General features: G+C 44.6%; 1 protein-coding gene across 1 annotated transcript in view; it reads right to left on the minus strand.

Annotated features, from left to right (window-relative positions):
* Positions 1-22,231, minus strand: part of unc80 (unc-80 homolog (C. elegans)) — a gene marked incomplete at both ends in the record, with an annotated part of 106,618 nt that overhangs the window by 25,629 nt on the left and 58,758 nt on the right. The window contains 17 exon segments of the mRNA XM_084316457.1: positions 152-241; positions 1,253-1,423; positions 1,788-1,884; positions 2,688-2,826; positions 5,383-5,517; positions 6,168-6,433; positions 7,307-7,487; positions 10,052-10,153; positions 10,662-10,751; positions 10,849-10,943; positions 11,623-11,806; positions 12,493-12,579; positions 15,059-15,159; positions 16,315-16,458; positions 16,887-17,018; positions 19,005-19,191; positions 21,994-22,125. Coding sequence (XP_084172583.1) covers positions 152-241; positions 1,253-1,423; positions 1,788-1,884; positions 2,688-2,826; positions 5,383-5,517; positions 6,168-6,433; positions 7,307-7,487; positions 10,052-10,153; positions 10,662-10,751; positions 10,849-10,943; positions 11,623-11,806; positions 12,493-12,579; positions 15,059-15,159; positions 16,315-16,458; positions 16,887-17,018; positions 19,005-19,191; positions 21,994-22,125 — 2,333 coding nt within the window.

Raw genomic sequence — 22,231 nt, forward strand, 5'->3', positions numbered from 1 at the left:
ATATTACCTATCCCCCCCCTAGCAAGGGCATTCTGTTACCTATCCCCCTAACAAGGGCATTCTATTACCTACCCCCCCCCCCCCCCCGTAACAAGGGCATTCTATTACCTATCCCCCTAACAAGGGCATTATATTCTGCTAAGGTCCAGACCTGGTGTTGGGTCCAGACATGGCGTGGTTGGCCGTGGTGCCTCCTTTATGGCCCTGGTCACAGCGGGATATCTGAGGAGCCGCCATGGGCCTGACGAGAGACACAGTCACATAGAAAATGACTTTTATTTTATTACATTTATTTATTACATACAAAAAAAAGATGTTGGGCTTTCTGTATTTTTCACCCAACCCATTTTTTTGGTTGTCATGCCAATTCCCTTCCTGGTCGTTGCACGCATTGCCCCACTGTCGGCCTGGGAGGGTGTAGAACTACCACATGCCTCCTCCGATACATGTGGAGTCGCCAGCCGCTTCTTTTCACCTGACAGCAAGGAGTTTCACTGGGGGAGCGTAACGCGCCCGACCGACCAGTAGGAGTCGCAGTTTACAACGACCAGGACACTGCCTTCTGGCCTTCTGGCTTCCCACCCGCTAACACTGCCAATTGTGTTAGTAGGGACGACTGACAAATTGGAAGGTACTGCTGACAGCTGGATTAGATCCCAGAGTCTCTGTGGTGAGTGCTTAATCCACTGCGCTACCCAGCCGCGCCCTTGAAAACAACTTATTCTGATAAGAGAGGAGATACAATGTAAGATCCTATGGAAAGGAAGATGAAGATAAAGATGATGATGATGATGAAGACGACGATTTCAATTACTTTTTTACGCAATATACAGATGCTTCTTTGGCCTGAGAGTGATCTTAAGAAGCAGGTGAAACTGTATGATCTGGTTCTGTTAATCACCACACGTTCATCAGCTAAAGTGTAAATCAGTAGTGTGGTTGCCGTTAATGCTGAATCAATGGATATGATTGTGGCAATATGGATATGTTTATTGTTTCAAATCACCTTAAATCAACCTACGTCACCAAAAAGCCTTTTCTTAAATGAGGATGCATTTGGCCAACATTTTTGACTGCTCTTTATGACTCCTTGTATCAAATGGGCTGAAACCCCCTTGTGTGTGTGTGTGTGTGTGTGTGTGTGTGTGTGTGTGTGTGTGTGTGTGTGTGTGTGTGTGTGTGTGTGTGTGTGTGTGTGTGTGTGTGTGTGTGTGTGTGTGTGTGTGTGTGTGTGTGTGTGTGTGTGGGGTACCGTGTGAGGGCCTCAGAGCTGTACAGCAGGGCCTGCAGGGAGGTGGCCAGAGCAGCGATGGCTGCGATCTCGTCCCTGGCAACCGAGGCCGACTCCATGGTTACCGTGCTGCTCTTCAACTTCCGTAGGAAGCAAGGGACCAACGCCTCCAACACCATCAACATCTGGAGACTGGAGAGAGAGAGAGAGAGAGAGAGAGAGAGAGAGAGAGAGAGAGAGAGAGAGAGAGAGAGAGAGAGAGAGAGAGAGAGAGAGAGAGAGAGAGAGAGAGAGAGAGAGAGGGAGAGAGGGAGAGAGAGAGATAGAGAGAGAGAGAGAGAGAGAGACAGATAGAGAGAGAGGCAGAAAGGGAGAAAGGAGACAGAGAGACAGAGAGATATAAAGAGAGAGACAGAAAGGGAGAAAGGAGAGATAGAGAGAGACAGAAAGAGAGATAGAGAGAGAGATACAGACAGTGAGAGATGTGATGTGATGACCCTTCCTTCTTTTATAGTTTTCCTTGGAGTGATACAGGAAATACAACGTGTGTTCATACCTCCTGAAGGACTCAGGGGCGTAAGATACCACAGTGACGCACAGCTTGATGGCCTCGCTGATGGTGAAGTTGAGGTCCTCGTTACCGTAACAGAAGTCTGCAACGTAACACAGCGCAATGTAACAACTTCAATGAGAAATAAGCCATTCTGTTTTTTTTAATCATCCCTTTTTTAGGACTGGTTACTCTCAAGGAAAGTTCCCATTTTGTGGCCTATGTCCAACTAGGATTGACACCTTTCCCCCCCCAAAAAACGATGTAACTATAGTAAATATAGATCCAAATGTTGAAGCTGCACTATGGAAGACTGGCACCTTGTGGCTGTTAGAAGTAACTGCACCTTGTTTAAATTATGGTGGTAAAGAGAAAAGGGCAACACAATTTTTTTTCTTCAAGCAGGTTAACTTTGGTCAGTGTTTTATTTCTGCTCTAGAAATGAGACCTTTGCCTTTTTCGGATGTGGGTGTACTAGTCGTACCCGATCAGAAGAGCTTGTATGGGAAATCTCACTGTGTTTCACTTATCGCTGTCTGGAGGGTTTACTCTTGGTTTAAAGGAACACGCCAAGATTATTGGAAATGCACTTACCGTCTTCTCCAGAGTCAGACAAGAAGATAGATACCAATTTCCTCTTTGTGCATTCAGTAGAAAGCTATCCGTCTGCAAGCTAGCCTAGCTTAGCACACATGCATGGAAGTGGATACGGACCACTAGCCTAGCTTAAAACACCGGGAGAGGTGTATTTGACCAACATCTAGGCTATAGCTGGTCCGTATCCGCTTCCATTCATTTGTGATAAGTGGCGTGTCACTTATTTCCCATTTCCCTTTAAGATGAGAAACTGGGCCTACATTGATGGAGACAGTGCGCAGTGCTGGAGGTGGTGGTCGCTCTTCTTACCAAGGGAGCGTAGGGGTTTCTCAGCCTTGACCAGCTCCAGGGCGTCCAGGGCATCATGGGTCTCTCCCTCAAGGGAGACCAGCAGGTCAAACAAACACTGGGCCGACACACCCTTAGACAGACCTGTACTGGTGCTGGTCTGGGACGGGACAGAGATAGAGAGAGGGATGTTAGACGTTCACTAACTTTCATCTAAATGTTCCATAATATCAATATACAATTTTCAAAAGATTGTAGTTTCTATGAATTACTCTGACACCATTCAGAGTAATTCATAGAAACGTTATGTTAAATCATGTTGAATCTTTGGACATTTTATACTGTTAAGTTCAAGTTTCAAGTTTCTTTAATAGTTGTCATACAGAAGTACAGAATACTTTCATACAAAATGCTTCTTACTGTTACGCTCCAGAGACTGTGCTAGACAAGATAGTATCAAATAACATAGTATAGCATGTAGATTAGAAGAAGAAAATGAGGTCACAGTGTTCGGTATAGACATATGTACAATGTTCTGAGTTACCATATAATATACAATACTATGCAGTGTACTAATGTACAGTACTATATAGTGCAAAGCAGAAATGGGATGAGGTACAATTTAGGTACAATTTACAGTAAGGTGTACGAGTTGTAGTGCAATCCTTCATCAATAAATATAAAGTGTGGGGAGTGGGTGCTACAGTGTGTTTGTTTAAAGTGGGTGTGTGCTATAAAGTGTGTGGAGTGGGTGCTACAGTGTGTTTGTTTAAAGTGAGTGTGTGCGTGTGGATGTGTGTGCTATGTGCGTTTGGTGGTTGTTGTTGTGTGGGGGGGGGAGGATCTATGGTGGTTGTTGTTGTGTAGTGTTCATTCATTGTTCGTTTAGCAGCCTGATGGCCTGGGGATAGAAGCTTCTTCTGAGTCTTTCTGTGCTCGCCTTGAGACTCCGGTATCGCTTGCCTGACCGCAGCAGTTCAAAGAGGCAGTTGTTCGGGTGACTGGAGTCTTTAATGATTCTCTTAGCCTTGCCCTTGCAACGCTTGTTGTAAATGTTCTGGAGGGTGGGGAGCCCCCCTCCAATTGTGCGTTCGGCTGAACGTGTCACTCTTTGTAGTCTGCTTCGGTCTTGTGCAGTGCTATTCCCAAACCAGGAGGTGATGTTGCCGGTCAAGATGCTCTCTATTGTACATGAGTAGAAGTTCTTAAGGATCTTCTGACTGACTTGGAACTTCCTTAGGCGCCTGAGGAAGTAGAGGCGTTGTCGTGCCTTCTTCACAACACTGTCAATGTGTGTGGTCCATGTCAAGTCCTCGGATATGTAGGCTCCGAGGTACTTAAAGCTGTTGACTCTCTCAACCGGTGCCCCGTCGATGCTGAGGGGGCTGTAGTCCTTGACCCCCGACCTCCTGAAGTCCACAATCATCTCCTTTGTTTTGCTGACGTTCAGGGAGAGGCTGTTTTCCTGGCACCATCCCGCCAGGACCTTGACCTCTTCCAGGTAGGCCCTCTCGTCGTTGGCAGAGATCAGGCCCACCACCACTGTGTCGTCAGCAAATTTGATGATTGTATTGCTACTCCGCTGAGCCACACAGTCGTGTGTGTACAGGGAGTAGAGGAGGGGACTCAGAACACAGCCCTGGGGGGCCCCTATGTTGAGGGTGATGGATGAGGAGGTGCAGTTGCCTGCTCTCACCACCTGGGGTCTGCCAGTCAGGAAGTCCAAGACCCACTGGCAAGTTATTTTAACGATTGATTGTTATGACACCGTCTTACTGATGGGAACACCTGTGTCTGAACACCTGTGACAACCTGATCCTCTTTCATATAGAGAGGGACAAACTGTCCATATCCACAGACACTGATGAAGACCAAAAGGCCGATAATGTCCTGTCTATCATGGGAATAAAATAAGTATTCCGAAAAAATATTGTGAATTGGGTGTGACCTTCAGGTTAAACAAGGTCTAACAATTGGACACTGCAAACACGGACATTATACTATCGACTGTTCATATACAGACTAGTCGATTTGACGTTTCAGTGGTAGAGATTGCAGCCGCAACATCAATGTAAGAAAAAGTCTTACTATTACTAGTCTGTATATATGAAGTTTATAGTATTTTAAATGTGCTCTAGTCTAGATAACATTCACCCACTAGATGTCGCACTAGAGCGGCAGCATATAATTTATCCAATCAGGTGCATTCCACGTGGAGAAATAGGAAGTAGGGAGGGGATACATGTACACAACATGTAAACAAACATCTTTAAACGATAAATTCATGAATCAATATTGTTTTGGGGGGAAAGGCAATACTTTTTTTCTGCACCTTTCTAAAAGCTCTGTGGATGTATTATTTAGAAAGAAAAGATGACTCTACATGTTACACGTTACAATTATCTTGACATATAGCACCTTTAAGTTAAGAACTATATGAACCGTTTCCAATTAAAAGGTAGAACATTCTTGGTGTGCACTTCTGTCATTGACTGCAGTGGTGTGTGCGTGTGTGTGTGTACATCATGTGTTTGTGTAAACCAGTGTGTATCACCGTCTGTTTGTGTGTGTGTGTGTGTGTGTGTGTGTGTGTGTGTGTGTGTGTGTGTGTGTGTGTGTGTGTGTGTGTGTGTGTGTGTGTGTGTGTGTGTGTGTGTGTGTGTGTGTGCGTGCGTGAGTGCGTGCGTGCGTGCGTGCGTGTGTGTGTTAGTCTCACATTGAACTCCAGCAGCGGGGCCACGCTGGCGAACAGCTGCAGGATGAAGGGTTTTCGATGCAGGACGTAGAACTGACGACAGCAGAACTCGATGCCCTGCCTCAGGAGAGGGTTACTCTCATAGTCAGCATAGGCCTGCAGGGAGGAAACACCAGGCCACGTGATTCATGAACATGACTAGTGTACCACACAGTATGTCTGTGTCAGTTAAAGGAGTGAAACTCTGGAACAATCTACCGGATGAAATAAAAAACAGCAGGAGTATTTTTAAGTTTAAAAAGATGTTTAAAAACAGGGTTCTAGAATCTTATAGTCAAATTTAACCTGTAGAATCTGTTTTCTCTACCATGTAACTCGGGTATTGCAGATTAAGTATTGATTTTCCTATGTTGCCTTAATGTTCTTTTCGGGAACGGTTTTTGTTGATTGTTTTATTTAGCAAACTTTTACTTTCTTTGTTCTTTTCGGGATCGGTTTTTGTTGATTGTTTTATTTTGATTGTTTGAATTTGTTTTTGAATTAGGGGTAGGTTGCTCTATAAGCCATTTGGCTTCAAACCTATCCTTTTCACTTGTTTATTTGTAAACATTTCGAAAAATTATTTGTTTATTGTTTATTTATTGGTAAACATTTGAAATAAAGAATTCATCCATTAGTTCTGTTCACACTCTGTCTGAGAGATAGAGAAGAAACAACTGTTTTAGCACTTCATAGTTCAAGTGTGCTTTACTCCTATATGCTTGCAAACACACATCTTTGACAGGCAGAAGCACCAGACCATATACCTGCAGCATGGTGGGCAGGATCCACTGGTACCCGCTGAGCGAGAAGAGGTGGTTGAAGTGAAAGGCGGTGTTGATGGCAGTGGCGGTGTACTGCCTGAGGAGGGCGCTGTCCTCCGGGTGGAGCAGCAGGGCGCCGTTGAACACGTTGAGGAAGAGCATCATCTCGTCGCCCCAGGGGTACTCGCTGGGCATGCCCAGGAACATCTCCTCCAGGAGCTTGATCCACAGGACCTTGTGCAGCGTGTCCAGCCCAAACAGCTCCTTACCTGCAGGAAGACATGGGGGAAAGAAAATAACTACACATATATATATATATACCCCTTTATTTACCAGGTTTGCTGAACATGGATGCTCTTTTTCCCTGCCTCACATTCCCAGTTACCTCCACCCAGATTTGCTTGCCAGTCTGAGGATCGAACCAGTGCTTTCCTGGTCACAAGCCTGAGGCCACCACTGCAGATCAATTCTTGTGATTTAATAATAATAATAATAATAATAATAATAAGAATAATAATAATAATAATAATAATAATAATAATATTTTTTATTTATATAGCGCTTTTCAATAACCCAAAGACGCTGACAATAAGCCAAACAAAGAACAGAGAAACATAGAACCACAGGGAAACAAGCTAGCCAGATGCATGGAGGATGGTGGCTGTATGTAACTAATGTATGGTTCATACAACCGAGCATGACAGCAAGACACAGTAGGATTCCCTCTTGTTTGGGACGTAAACACTGTCTATCATTCTCTTGATGTTATGGGTTTGAGCCCAGTGCCCACATCGTATTGCCGGGATGCCTCCTCCCGCCCCTGTCTTTCTATCTCCTCTCTATCACTCTCCACTGTGTGAACCCACGTGGGAGGGAAAGAGGGGGAGAGAGAGGGGGGAGGGAGGGAGGAGGGAGAAAGGGGGGAGAGGGAAAGAGGGAGGGAGGCAGAGAGGGAGGAGGAAGGAGGGAGAGGGGAGGGGAGGGAGGATGGAGAAGGGAGGGGAGGGAGAGGGAGGGGGAAGGAGAGAGGGAGGGGGAAGGAGAGAGGGAGGGAGGCAGGAGAGAGGGAGGGAGGGAAAGGGGTTTGACTTGTCGATGGAAAATAAGCTTTTCAGACATTTCTAAGTCCATCACACTCCTACCCTGCGGCTCATTGAACAGGGAGAACTCGGCGTCGATGGCGGTGCGGGGGAAGGAGGGCAGCCGCAGCAGGTCCTCCTGCAGCAGGGAGACGTGGGACTGCTTGTGCGCGGCCGGGATGTTCTGCGTGAGGGCGATGAGGAACAGGACACGACCCACCTCCTCCAGTTTACGGGAGAACACCTGGAGGGGGGGGGTGAGAGGGAGCGGCAGGGTGGGAGGGAGAGGGGGAAATAGGAAACGAGGAAATGAGAGAGAGGTAGAGGCAAGGCAATTATTTTATAGTACCATCCATATAAAGAGAACATTTCAAAGACATCATTTAAAAGGACTTAAAGGTGCTATAGAATCGATAACATGCAGCCACTAGATGTTGCACTAGAGCACCAGCATGTAATTTATCCAGTCAAGCAGCAAGTAGGGAGGGGATACATACACAACATGTAAACAACATACATTTTGGATTAACTTTTTTGGGGAGGAAAAGCAATACTTTTATTCCACACCTTTCTAAAAGCTCTGTGGATGTATTCTTCTTCTTATATATATTTTTTTTAGTATTACTTTACATCAAAATCGTATCTATAGCACCTTTAAATAATTTGTATATTTTTTTAAGAATAAAGGAAAGGAAAAAAGACAAGAATAACAAAGCTAAAAAGTAATGGAGCAACACAAGCTTGCTTTTAAAAGTAGTCAATGTTGAGGCAATCCTCTGGAAGTTTGCTCGCACAGAAGTGGAGCATAGTGACTTTTAAAAGTTTTAGGAACTCTAGGAACAGCTAGCAGACCAGTTCCACGTGACCTGACAGGCCTGGAGGTGTTTGACGGAACAGAAGCCAGTCATCTGGCTGAGTGCCTGAGCAGCGAAAGCATCTGGAGCAGAGCGTGAACCAGAAGTCCCAGACCAGACACATTTGGCAGGTGAGCCGGTACTCAGGCAAGGCCAGGCAGTCACGCTGTGACTCAATGTCAAAGTTAAACTCCCACACTAGTAGCAAGTCTGAGGTGTGAAACTTTGTACACAAACCTAGGTGTGAGAATACAGGCCTTTCACACAATGTGTGGAATGCAATTTTTTTTGTCCATGTTAGAAGAAACAATGGTTGTGTTGGTATGTGTTGATGAGAAATATATTTAAAAAAATATATATATATAATAATTTTTTTTTGTAAATTGATACTTTATTACTGGATCATGTAAACAAGTCACAGTCCTGTGGGACCAGCCGGCAACCCTCCGCCCGGTTTGGTTGGTCCAGGACTCAGACATTCACAACCCCCCTTCAATACCCTTCACAATACAACATTGGCAACCGGTGGGCTGAGCCAGATGTGGCAGATCTGGCATCAGCTCACACACCTACTTAACATTGTCATCTGCCATTTATGTTTGTTATGTTTGTTGTCTATGTTGTCGTTGTTGTTTCCATTTTGTTAGATTTGTGTTTCCCTGTCTGTGTTTTGTAAATGTGTTTTAGTCTGTTGGTCTCAGTTTGTTCTATTGTTATTGTTTTCCCCTGTGTGCTCTGTGTTCTGTGCTCTGTGTTCTGTTAGGTTTGTCTACCACACCTGTGTCCTGTTTGTAATTACCTTTTGTCTCTAATTAGTGTTTGTATATTAAGTGTCTGGACCAGCAGAGACTTGCTGGTTCATTGTCTAAATGTTACCTGTGTTTGTCAGTCATGTATCCTGTCTTGTGAGTAAAACATTGTTATCGTCACCACGCCGTCTCTTATCTGCTCATTTCAAGCCTTCTTTCGTATTCACTCTGCTATCTGGGTTCCAATCACCATGCCGAGTAAGCGCACTCGTAACAGGTAACCAATGGTTACAATGCCATGTTGGAAGAAAGAGAACTATACAAACAAAATGGGAGAGAGAAGCCTAGTGATAGAAGTACTTGTTTTTCATATGTGTATATAATGTAAATATCTGTAGATGACAGCAGACATCTACTCTGACAGATCTATAGATCTTAAATAAGGTGTGTGTGTTTCCAAGTTAGACGGTGGGAGAGCCACAGACAGGCCCTGTGGGAGATAGAGCCAAGGTCATCGGCCGAGGTGATAGCTGGTCGGCTAGGGAGGGGAGTTAATATCAACAGAGAAGCCGTTGCTATGGGGAAGAGATAGAGAAAGGGCGTTAGAGTGTGTCAGAGGTGACAGGAGACGTAGAGATGTTGTGCGGTTGCTATGGGCTATCAGCCGTTGCTAGGGACTATACCTTATAGTTGGGAGTTCTTCCGGTTTGACTAGGAAACGAAGCTGACGCGTAGACACGTTGACAGAGAGACACCAGTAAGCTGGAGCGGTGGGGGTGGTGGAGGGGCCTCCTAGGCCACGAGGTAGCTAGCTTCGGCTAACAGGGAAGGCTTTTGGCTAACCACTAGGCCTCAACCATCATCGAACTGATAGCAGGAGAGACCGGTACAATTAAGGAATTCAATAGACCTTTCAAAGACCTTTCAGAACTGTTTTCCATCTTGAGGATATGTTTATGGAATAAACATAACATTTGAAGGAAAGGTATCACGTTTCCAGTGTGTCGTTTTCTTCTGAGTCGGATGCAGTAACGGGGGAGATAGAGTGTATCAGCCAGTACGATGAGTAAGAGATAACAACACAACGCAGACTTCACGGAACAACAGAGAGAGATTACTGGCTGAGAACCTGATTATCCAACACTAGAGTATGGACTTCATGAAGTGTTCTTGAATGGAAACCCTTGTAAGTCTTTATTCCACACCTGTTTCTGGATGAGCTCCTGGCCCTTCTCAGGCAGCATGTGGACCAGGTTGAGCTGGGGTGAGACGGACCTCCTGAACGGGTAGATGTCCCTCACGAAGGTCTGGAGAGGAGGGACAAAAACACCATTACAATGGACATCAAATAGTAACGTTAGGTGTAACAGGCAGCACTTGAGTACATGTATGACGCTGTAACAACACACCTATAGAAATATCTATCTACATGTATTTGCATCACTATGTATGTATGTATGTATTATGTATTAATATGTATTAACCTACTAGAGCCGTCCCAAATGATTACCATTTCTTCGAAGCTTCAGTAGTAATTATCATTGAATAATCAAAGCTATATTCTTCCTAAATGAGAGCTGTGGGGGAGACAGGTTTTCTGAAAGTTCCTATGATGTTATTATCTGAGAAGAACTGAAGATGTTTCTTTCTTTGGAGCGGTAAAACACAACCAAAAACAAAGCATTGGAATAGTGATTTTGACATCGATTACCGTGGCAGCGATTGACGCTTCGAAGCATCCGAGTCAGCCCTATAACCACACACAGCATAAATAGTTCAAAATGTTCCTTTGTACGGGCATCTGATTGTTCCCACCTTGGAAAAATGGATGAGGTTCCAACGTTTGTCCATGAGGAAGTAGTGTGCTGATCTAGCTTCGGGAATGTTGAAGAACTCCAGGCATTCCTGTTTGGAGAGAGAGACGAGAATCAATGTAATACCGGTCATATACAAGTTCCGTTCAGTTTATGTTAAAAATCCAGCTTGAGGGGCTTCCAGGTACCTTGAGCAGGGCTTCAAACTGGGTGTCCTCATGGACTGGTAGTTGTGTAGGGATGTCACACTCATTCTGCCCGTGGACCACCAGAGTTTTAGTTCCTGTAAAAAAAATAACATGATTAACATTTTGTATTTAATTGTATTGGAAGCACAGTGGCACCGTGGTTAGCACCTTTTAGCTGATCAATCAAACAGTCACACTGCCAGGTACCTGGTACTTCCTCGACCAAGGACTAATCATTTAAAGTCCACAGTGCGCTATAGAGCCATAATCAACTGGAACACGCTACCAGTATCCACAAGGCAAGTAAAGAATACAAATAGTTTAAAAAAATACATTAAAAAGTGAGTGAATGATGTGATTAACTTTTTAGTTTTTATTTTATTCTATTTTTCTATTTCTATAATTTTTATCAATAATTTTTGGGTTGGGGGTTATGCTTTCTGTTTTTTTTTTCTTATTATTTGAATTGTGATACTAATTACATTCTGTTGTATTATTTGTGTGTGAGGACCCCAGGAAGACTGGCGGTCATTAACCCTTTCACTGCCACACGACAGAAGGTTAGCCCTTTACTATCACACAACCGACGGCGATGCTCCATCATTAGCATCATTAGCTCCGCAAATGCGGAGCTAATGATGCTAACGATGGAGCATCGCCGTCAGGTTGTGTGATAGTAAAGGGCTAACCTTCTGTATTGTCACAGTGAAAGGGTTAACCGGCTGTCGTGTGGCAGTGAAAGGGTTCAGTGACAGATGTGACCCCTCCCTGTACCTGGCATGGAGGCGGTGACCAGCAGCTTGACTTCACACTGTTCTTTCTTCATGGTCTGCTTCAGGTCCTTGAAGAACAGCCCCTCCACATAACCCACCACCTCCCACAGGAAGGTCAGCGTGGCAGAGATGGCGTCCATGCCCCACTCACACGGTGTCCGCACAAAGTACATGATCAGACCCACCTAGAGGAAGGCAGGGAGGTGAGGGGAGGGAGAGAGGGAGAGAGGGAGGGAGATGGGAGTGGAGGGGAGGGAGGAGGGAGAGGGGAGGGAGGAGGGATAGAGGAAGGAGGGAGGGGGGGAGGGAGGAGGGAGGGAGATGGGAGGGGAGGGAAAGAGGGAGAGAGGGAGATGGGAGGGAAGGGAAATAGGGAGGGAAGAGGGAGGGATGATGAGAGGTAGGAGGGAGGAGGGAAGACGGGAGAGGGAGGATGGAGAAGGGAGGAAAGGGAGGGAGAGAGGGAGGGGAGGAGAAAGGATGGAGCGAGTGAAGGAGGAGGGACGGGATGGTGGGGAGGGAGAGGGAGGGGGGGAGGAGAAAGGGAGGGAAAGGAGTTTGACTTGTCGATGGAAAATACGTTTTTCAGACATGTCTAAGCCCATCACATCTCAAAATACCAGTATATTTTAAATGAATTACAAACCTAAACAATACACATGCTGTTAGTCTTTGTGTCAAATGTATAGACAAGAAAGACTGAAAAAATATCCTTAATCCAATAAATGAGTGTGTAAAACGAAACCAGTAGTAGCTACAGAGTTTCAACAGAGGGCGCCATTGTGCCTTTAAGCGTGCCTTGTGAGATATCTAAGCTCCTAATGACTTGAGGTCCATCCTCTGTTCTCTACATCTGAGTGCTGGGTCTCACCAGGTAGTTGAAGAGGATGTGGGAGGTCTGAGCCGGAAGGTCTCCGATGTTGAGCAGCAGCTTCCTCAGCATGTACATCAACTCATCCTGACACACAAGGAATACACACTGACTTAAAGGGGAATAGAATAGAAATAGAATAGAAATACTTTATTCATCCGAGGGAAATTTGGCACTACAAATCGCTCACAGTAAACATTTAGGTAGACAAAGACAAAGTCACGAATAACAATAAAAATAAGCCTAAGAATAAAATACGGTCCGGGATATAAATGTCCTATGTTATGTATATACATTCTAATATAAAATATACAGTAAAAATATACAGAAATATGCAGTAAGTGTACAGTAAAGTGTAACCACCCAAATTAAGAATTCCAATATGTTATTTCCATGGCCTAGGAAAGTTCAATCCATATTTGTGAACATGAGCTTATCTGTCCTAACGCCAGAAACAGGGGAGTCAATACTATAAAGCTATAAAGTACAATGTATAAAGTATGGAGTTGCTCCATTGACAATGACTGGGAGACAGTGGACCCACAGAAAGTTTGTTTAATTTTTTATACCCAAATGAACTTTATTATATAGTAGTGTATATAAGAGAAAATGCACATGTATACTCAAAGCATGTGCAAAATATAACTTTTTAATTTCCTCATGTCAAGATGACCCTAAAATATGGAAATTCTCTGGTAATTTGTATCAATCCAAATCAGGCCTGACAGGTATCAGATTTTAAGGTATACTGGGGTTATATTGGAATACTATCAAATAACATTATACCGTAAAAAATGTAGATATTTTTATATTGATACTGATATGTTGGCCATACTTTCCGGCCCTATTCCAAATGTATCACTTCAGAATATCAGAATCCACTTGTTTCACCATTGATGAGATCTGTAGGAAGAGTGTCGAGCTGTGTTTCTGTTGATGAGCTGTTTCTATATCTGTCTGTTGCTCAGCTGTTTCTCTACCTGTCTGTTGCTGAGCTGTTTCTCTACCTGTCTGTTGCTCAGCTGTTTCTCTACCTGTCTGTAGATGATGCTGTTTCTCTACCTGTCTGTTGTTGAGCTGTTTCTCTACCTGTCTGTTGATGAGCTGTTTCTCTACCTGTCTGTTACTGAGCTGTTTCTCTACCTGTCTGTAGATGAGCTGTTTCTCTACCTGTCTGTTGCTCAGCTGTTTCTCTACCTGTCTGTTGATGAGCTGTTTCTTTACCTGTCTGTTACTGAGCTGTTTCTCTACCTGTCTGTTGCTCAGCTGTTTCTCTACCTGTCTGTTGATGAGCTGTTTCTCTACATGTCTGTTACTGAGCTGTTTCTCTACCTGTCTGTTGATGAGCTGTTTCTCTACATGTCTGTTGATGATGCTGTTTCTCTACCTGTCTGTTGCTGAGCTGTTTCTCTACCTGTCTGTTGATGAGCTGTTTCTCTACCTGTCTGTTGCTCAGCTGTTTCTCTACCTGTCTGTTGATGATGCTGTTTCTCTACCTGTCTGTTAACTTACTGATGCTGTTTCTCTACCTGTCTGTTGCTCAGCTGTTTCTCTACCTGTCTGTTGATGAGCTGTTTCTCTACCTGTCTGTTGATGATGCTGTTTCTCTACCTGTCTGTTGATGAGCTGTTTCTCTACCTGTCTGTTGCTCAGCTGTTTCTCTACCTGTCTGTTGCTCAGCTGTTTCTCTACCTGTCTGTTGCTCAGCTGTTTCTCTACCTGTCTGTTGATGAGCTGTTTCTCTACCTGTCTGTTGCTGAGCTGTTTCTCTACCTGTCTGTTGCTGAGCTGTTTCTCTACCTGTCTGTTGCTCAGCTGTTTCTCTACCTGTCTGTTGCTCAGCTGTTTCTCTACCTGTCTGTTGCTCAGCTGTTTCTCTACCTGTCTGTTGATGATGCTGTTTCTCTACCTGTCTGTTGCTCAGCTGTTTCTCTACCTGTCTGTTGATGATGCTGTTTCTCTACCTGTCTGTTGCTGATGCTGTTTCTCTACCTGTCTGTTGATGAGCTGTTTCTCTACCTGTCTGTTACTGAGCTGTTTCTCTACCTGTCTGTTGATGAGCTGTTTCTTTACCTGTCTGTTGATGAGCTGTTTCTCTACCTGTCTGTTGATGATGCTGTTTCTTTACCTGTCTGTTGTTCAGCTGTTTCTTTACCTGTCTGTTGATGAGCTGTTTCTCTACCTGTCTGTTGTTCAGCTGTTTCTCTACCTGTCTGTTGATGATGCTGTTTCTTTACCTGTCTGTTGATGAGCTGTTTCTCTACCTGTCTGTTGATGATGCTGTTTCTCTACCTGTCTGTTGTTCAGCTGTTTCTCTACCTGTCTGTTGATGATGCTGTTTCTCTACCTGTCTGTTGATGATGCTGTTTCTTTACCTGTCTGTTGATGAGCTGTTTCTCTACCTGTCTGTTGATGAGCTGTTTCTCTACATGTCTGTTGATGAGCTGTTTCTCTACCTGTCTGTTGCTCAGCTGTTTCTTTACCTGTCTGTTGATGATGCTGTTTCTTTACCTGTCTGTTGATGAGCTGTTTCTTTACCTGTCTGTTGATGATGCTGTTTCTTTACCTGTCTGTTGCTGACCGTGAGTTTCTCCAGGAAGTGGCGCAGCACCAGGGCCGGGTCCTCGATCAGACAGTTCCACAGGATCTGCTGGGCCACCGCACTCACTGAGGCATCATGGGAAATGGAGTTTGTGCTTCGTCTATGTAAAGTGCTAAGTATCAAGGCTATAATGCAAATGACCCATGTCAGATTTTTAAATGCAATCTCCTGTAGAAAGTGTACGGTTCACCTGACAATAAGGTACTAGGGCTATCACATTATTTTCGAATTTACATAAAAACACGAGATTCGAACTTGAAGGGAGAAATTCGAATTTGAAAAAAATATTATTATAATAATAATAATATTATTATTATTTAAAAGAAACGGTCAGGTCATATAGGTGAGACTGTGCTAAAAAGAATGATACAAAAAAAAAACGAAATTCAAATTCAAATTCAAACTTATGAAGTGACAGCCTTACTGGAGGTAAAGAATAGACTATTTTACACTTGGATGCATCCGATGTCCTGAGTAGGCCTATATTCTGGCTAGGGTGACCAGGTGTCCCCCTTTTGGTTGTACTGTCCCACCATTTGACAGAACGTCCCACATATTGAGAGGATGTCCCTCTTTTTGAAGCAAAAAAAAAACATTGGTCTCGGTGAAGACCATGTTATTCTATTAAAAAAAATTACATTATCTATCTGTCCCACTTTGTCCCACCAAAATCTTACTGTTGTCCTGCTTTTGGACTTTTTGCATCTGGTCACCCTAATTCTGGCCCAAGATCATCTCCAACAATAACCTCCTCAACATTACCCAACAATGTGACATGCACTGTATAATTAATAAACAAAGGTGGACCTGGATTGACCATGTCCTCAGAATGGACACAAACGCGATCCCAAGAGTCGCATTACACTGGACCCCAGAAGGCAAAAGAAAGAAAGGGAGGCCTAAAATGACATGGTGTAGGACTATAGAGAAGGAGCTCCAGCAACACCACCAGAGCTGGGGGACCATAGAGAAGAGGGCCGAAGACGGATGCAAGTGGAGAAACTTTGTTGCTGCCCTATGCGCCAGCCGGCGTAATGGGGATACGTAAGTAAGCATCCAATGTGCATGTCTACTATTGAATCGCTTCCGGTCAATGTGATCTTCATTAGAGCAGATTTTGTACATCATTATTGGCAAAGACAATCTATTATGAATCTACCATGTCTACATGAAATATAACATCTTGGGACTATGTTGGAGACATTTCAGGAGACACCCACCGGCCACGCCGTCCTCTCGGACCTCTCCGTCTTCCATGAGGTGCACTATGGGTAGGACGGCGGCACATATGCATGCTGGGAAGACGGCCTGGGGCGGCTGCAGCATGTGGTGAGTCGGCGTGTGTTCTGTCGTGTTTTCTTCATCTGGTAAAGAATGGCAGAATGAATTCAACAATGAATATTGGACAGGCTGAGATATTAAAAGTTAAATGTACACATACTCTAGTAACACTACTAGATTCATACAACAAGTTCATGAGCCTGTGCGTTCAGTAGAAAGCTATCTGGCTGCACGTTAGCCTAGTTTAGCACAATGAATGGAAGCGGACAGTGATGGGTAGCCTTCGGGAGAGGTGTTAGTTGGACAATGCCTAGGCTACCCGTCACTGTCCGCTTCCATTCATTGTGCTAAACTAGGCTAACGTGCAGCCAGATAGCTTTCTACTGAACGCACAGAGAGGGAACTGGTATCTATCTTCTTGTCTCTCTCTGGAGAAGACGGTAAGCTAATTTCCCAAAATGTTGGCGTGTTCCGGCGGCCGTCGTGGTGTACCCCGGCGGTCTGCGCTCACCTTCGGCGCTGGCCACGGAGCGGACGGACCACACGGAGCCCCGGCGGAAGGAGTAGTTCCTGTGGGAGTTGCTGGAGGCGCAGGACGGACTGACGGACAGGCGGCGGGATGCCAGGTTCACCACTTCTTCTGCTGGCGGGAGGAGGAGGACAGGTTCAGCATCAGACATGAGCGGCATGGGGTTAGCTGAGGTACGACTACTGGGGGGGGGGGGGGGGGGGGGGGGGCAGGGGAAGGGGCGTAGAGACGCAACAGACCTCTTTCACAGCATGCGTGACATTTTGACGCGCCATTGATGGGTAAATATAGATGGGATATATTGTCCCCTTCAATATATCATTGTAAACATAACTATATTATTTTAACAATGGGTTGCTTACGTTTTGAAAGATTGCGTTCCCCTCTCATATGCCTCACAGTGGTTTGGCCCACTGCCTACCATCCCGCCCCCTGTACAAGTGAGGGTGAAGTGCAGTAGCTAGCTTGTTTAGCTAGCTGTAGTGGCTGAACTGAGAGCCAGCGAGTTTCATGTTGAGCTTTTAAGCCTCTCTGGAGTTTGTCTCATTATGACAGAGTCTGGTAGGACGTTTGAAGAGAGAAACGTGTTGGTTTATTTGCTGTTGTTTTTTTTGCCTTGGACTGGCAGGATATCTCAGTTTCTGGAACTTCTGAGTCTGCAAATGTGGATTATGCTCCTTTAGAATGCTAAAGGAATGGCTAATGTGTGTGTGCGTGCGCTTTTTGTTTGGGAGAGAAACTCTGTAAGCTTGGCTATTTTTATCATGATGACGTTGAATGTTGTATATTTTGTCATATGATAAGACCAGAGCATTTTGTCAAGTGTTGGTGTTCAGGCTTGTAAGTGCGCCTGCTGTTGGGGTGAGAGAGAGAGAGAGTGAGGCTGATTAACTCTTTGGGCGCCAAAAACGAGTATACTAGTTTTTGGATCCTTTGATATTTTTCCTTTGATCCCCGTTCTAAACACTCGCTCTGAGCTGCCTGGGTCTCCCTGACACAGCTGCCTACGTTGGAATTGCAATGGTGATCAAATCCCGCCAGGTGGCAGTATCACCTACCTTTTGAACTGGGGATATCAGTTGTCTTCCAGTACTGTGTTACCTCCGGCTGCTTCCGCCTCAGAGTGGATCAGGACATAGCAATCGGTCGGAGATTTGGTGCCTCAGAGCTATTCGTTACCGTATGGTAGCCATGCCCAATACACATGAATAATTGCGATCGCAATGGGATGACTGGGATTTATTCATTTTGGAGTACCTTCTGACTGAGGTAAGGTCTATCTTAGGTAACCTGCTGGTATTATTTTTTTACCTAAAACATGCTTCTGTATTGATCACAGTGTCGTATTTTACCGGACCTAAAACATGCTTATATACCTTTGATTTGGAAGTATTTGGAGTTTCAGCCGAGCAACCCGAACGATTTGGGCATAATGCATATATAACGCATCATATCTCGCGATCTATGAAAAAATACTGGATTATTTTGGAAAGGGGCGTTGTTTAGCATGGAATAGTGCACAAACTACAGTATGTAGAAATTAACTGGTTAGTCAGTGTTGGACTATGAACAATGCCTGTCAAATGAGCCATACTATTGTCTCCATAGCTATAATACAGAACACACGATGGGTCCACAAACCTCGCTAAAATGGTCAATAACGCTGGCGCCATTGAGTAGAGATGAGAAAACAGCGTGGCGGTCAATGAGTGCCAGACAAGCTTTGGTACGGACACTTAACATGTGCACAGAAAACGTCTTTGTACTAATTATTATTGGTAGGGACAATTCGTGTTTCTGTGGCTTTGGTAGGAACATGTCCCCAGCGCCCCTAAATAAAACGACACCTATGAATTCGACCTGCGAGCGGCAACAGGGGGCGCCATTCTCTAACGTTTCTATGAGGAGGGAAGGGAAATAGGGAGGGAGAGAGGGAGGAGGGAGGGAGAGGGGAGGGAGGGAGAGGGGAGGGGAGGGAGGAGGGAGATGGGAGGAGGAAGGATGGAGGGGGTGAAGGAGGAGGGAAGGAGTCGATTCAGGAAGTGGATATTTCTTTAAAAAACTGAAGTTGATATTTACAACGTCCGCTCCAGCCCCCACCTTCCTCCTCCGGCTCGGGTGGGGGGCTGCACGTGGGCTCGTAGCAGGCCTCCTGGGCCACGGGGATGGACGTGATGATGCTGGCCTCGCGCCCCAGCCGCCGCTTCTCCTCCTCCTGCTGCAGGCTCTTCAGGGTGTGCTCGGCGCGCTGGTGGGAGCGGGACACGGCCCGTGCCGAGAAGGATTTCTGTGGCACAGATTGTGGGGTGAGGGGAGGGGAGGGGGATCGGGGGGGGGGGTGAGTGGCAACGAGGGTGGCACGGCAGGCACAGACAGACGGACAGACGGACAGACGGACAGACGGACAGACGGATAGACAGACAGACAGACAGACAGACAGACAGACAGACAGACAGACAGACAGATGGACAGACGGACAGATGGACAGACAGACAGACAGACAGACAGACAGACAGACAGACAGACAGACAGACAGACAGACAGACAGACAGACAGACAGACAGACAGACGGACAGACGGACAGACGGACAGACGGACATACGGACATACGGACAGACAGACGGTCAGATGGACAGACGGACAGACAGACAGACAGACAGTCAGATGGACAGACGGACAGACAGACAGGGTTTAGTGTGAGGGAACGCCAGAGGCACACGAAAAGTCCAGATAGTACAGGTGTGTCAGGAAGTCATGTGCATGTGCTTGACCGGCCTCACTGTAGCGTTTGGTGAACATGTTGGCAGTGGTGGAAAGTTAATAAGTATTTTCACTTGTACACAAGTACAATTTTGAGGTACTTCTACTTTACTTGAGTATTTTCATTTCAGGGAACCTTTAAAAAAAAATTGTAATGTATTTTATTTTTTTTTACTATTACTCCATTACATTTCAACGTTATTTTAATATATTTTTTTACTCCACTACGTTGGTTACCATTACATTTTCAACTGTAATTTTGTTTTTACTCCACTACGCTGGTTACTATTTAATTTGAAGAAAAGACGAGACAAGTTGATGTACGATGATGACGATGTGCTTTCAAATTTGAAGCCTGTCAAGGGTACGCAATCAGATCCAGTATAAGTGGACCACATGCCACTTCAACACGACCTTTAGAGGTCAATGGATCAACGCTCCCAAGCACTGAAATACAAGACAAGACATATGTAATATGTACTTTTCATACCTAAGAACATTAAATATCAAAAACGTTTCCACTTTTACTTAAGTTGAATTTTGAATGGAAGATTTCTACTTTCACGAGCGTACTATTTTATCTGAGTATTTTCCACTTTTACTTAAGTAAAGGAACTGTGTACTTCTTCCACCACTGCGCGCTGGGTGATGCAACATGGTGAGACAACACATAAATACAGCCACTCTCCTTTAGTGCATTTGATGACTCTGAATGACCTGTGCCCTCATGTCCCAGCTGGCCGGGGTGGACAGTACACATCCAGTCCAGTGCAGAACATGCAGTATTATGTAAATATCATCTAATTTATGGTAAACAATGTCATAAATAGATGTTTTTTATGATGGAATTTTGTCAGGAGAGCGTACTGTATCTACTGATAGTGTCTCGGAAGTATCCACACTCATATACATAGGGCGACATATATAGACAGTAGCGCACAAAGACATGTATATCAGTTTGAATACGTGATGTGGAAAAACACTGGAACACAGCAATATGGCCGCCGTCATTCAATAAACCGTGCATGTACGACACCACACAGACAAAATGGCTGATGCATGCAGTTGTTGTTATTATTCTTATTATTTTCTTTTTTCTACAAACAGTCCAAGCACTAGAAACAGATTTGAGTGGCTGGGGTATTAACTAATCAAGATGCAGATATCCAAGACAGCCCCCTGATGAGATTTACCCCCCCCCCCTGGCTTTTTAAAATAATTCCCCCGTTAGCTCTTAGGGAAGGGGGGGGGGGGGGGGGGCACACACAATGGCACAAAATCTCGCTTTAAAAAAATGCTCATTCAGTTATCAATATGGACCGAAGGTAACATAATGCATCGAGAAAAAATATCAAGCATCCGTAACAGAAATCCCAACTTACTATGGAATAGATTGACTGAATTAGTGTTGGAAACTAAAAACAAAGAAAGTTGATAGATAACAATTACAAGATCAATTGTACTTTGTCACAAGTACAGCGACCAACTTTCATTCACGCTCTCGCTAATCAATGAGAATACAAACTGATTTTGAAAGTGCATGCTCAGGAAAACAAACAAACGGAAACATTGAGAGAATAAAAACACACACACACCAAGAAATCGCGTTGAATACGTAAAAACATTTTAGCGTCGAAATTCGATCCGAAATTGTGAGTCGTTTTTTGTAAGCGAATTTCTTGGTGCAATTGGAAAATAAAAGGGGCGAACATAACACTACAAATGCTAACAGTCTAATGACCATTGTACTTAAGATGGGGGGTCCGTTAACGAGGTTGTGTTGAATTCACTTTAAATTAAATTGATCCAAAATGTAAATTGTGAATTGGGATTTGAGAATTTATTCTAAATGTGTACAATTAGTTAGCACCAGTGGCATAGGCAGTATTGGACCAATAGGCGGCACTGGCCCTGCCCACATTGTGCACCGGCCCGCCCAATCAGAAGGCTTTATATTTATTAACATGTGGAGTCAAACCCATCCACCCACCCACATTTATTTAGGCCTGCCCAAAAATACATGTCTGCCTACGCCACTGTGTTATATACATAGATGAGAGGATTTACATATATGGTTGAATTCAAAGTAAATGCACCACAACCCAAACATGGTGATTTGACATCATCAGATACATTCTACAGTTCTACTGTTGCAGTTTCATCAATATGCATGCATTTGGTAATCGTTAAAATATATATATATTCCTAAATATATAAAAACTACAGTACTCCACAATACAACAATGATTCCAGTTCTACAGGTTAAGTGCCGATTGGTTACAGCTACAGTTCGTCATCGCTAACCGGGTGGTATAGGGGCGGGACTTACAGACTGATCCTCATTGATAGGATCTTGGACACTGCCAGTGTTCTGGGGCACCCAAGGTGGGTCGAACATGGGCACACAGGGCATGCCCAGGATAGGAGAGGGGAGGGTGAAGTTGATGCTGGGTGGAGGGATCTAAAACACATAGGGGGGGGGGGGGGGGGGGGGGAAGAAAAAGAAGAAGAAGCAGAAGAAGAAGAAGAAGAAAAAGAAGAAGAAGAAGAAGAAGAAGAAGAAGAAG

This window comes from Notolepis coatsorum, assembly GCF_963971535.1.
Source record: "Notolepis coatsorum genome assembly, chromosome: 1".
NCBI classification, from domain to species: Eukaryota; Metazoa; Chordata; class Actinopteri; order Aulopiformes; family Paralepididae; genus Notolepis; species Notolepis coatsorum.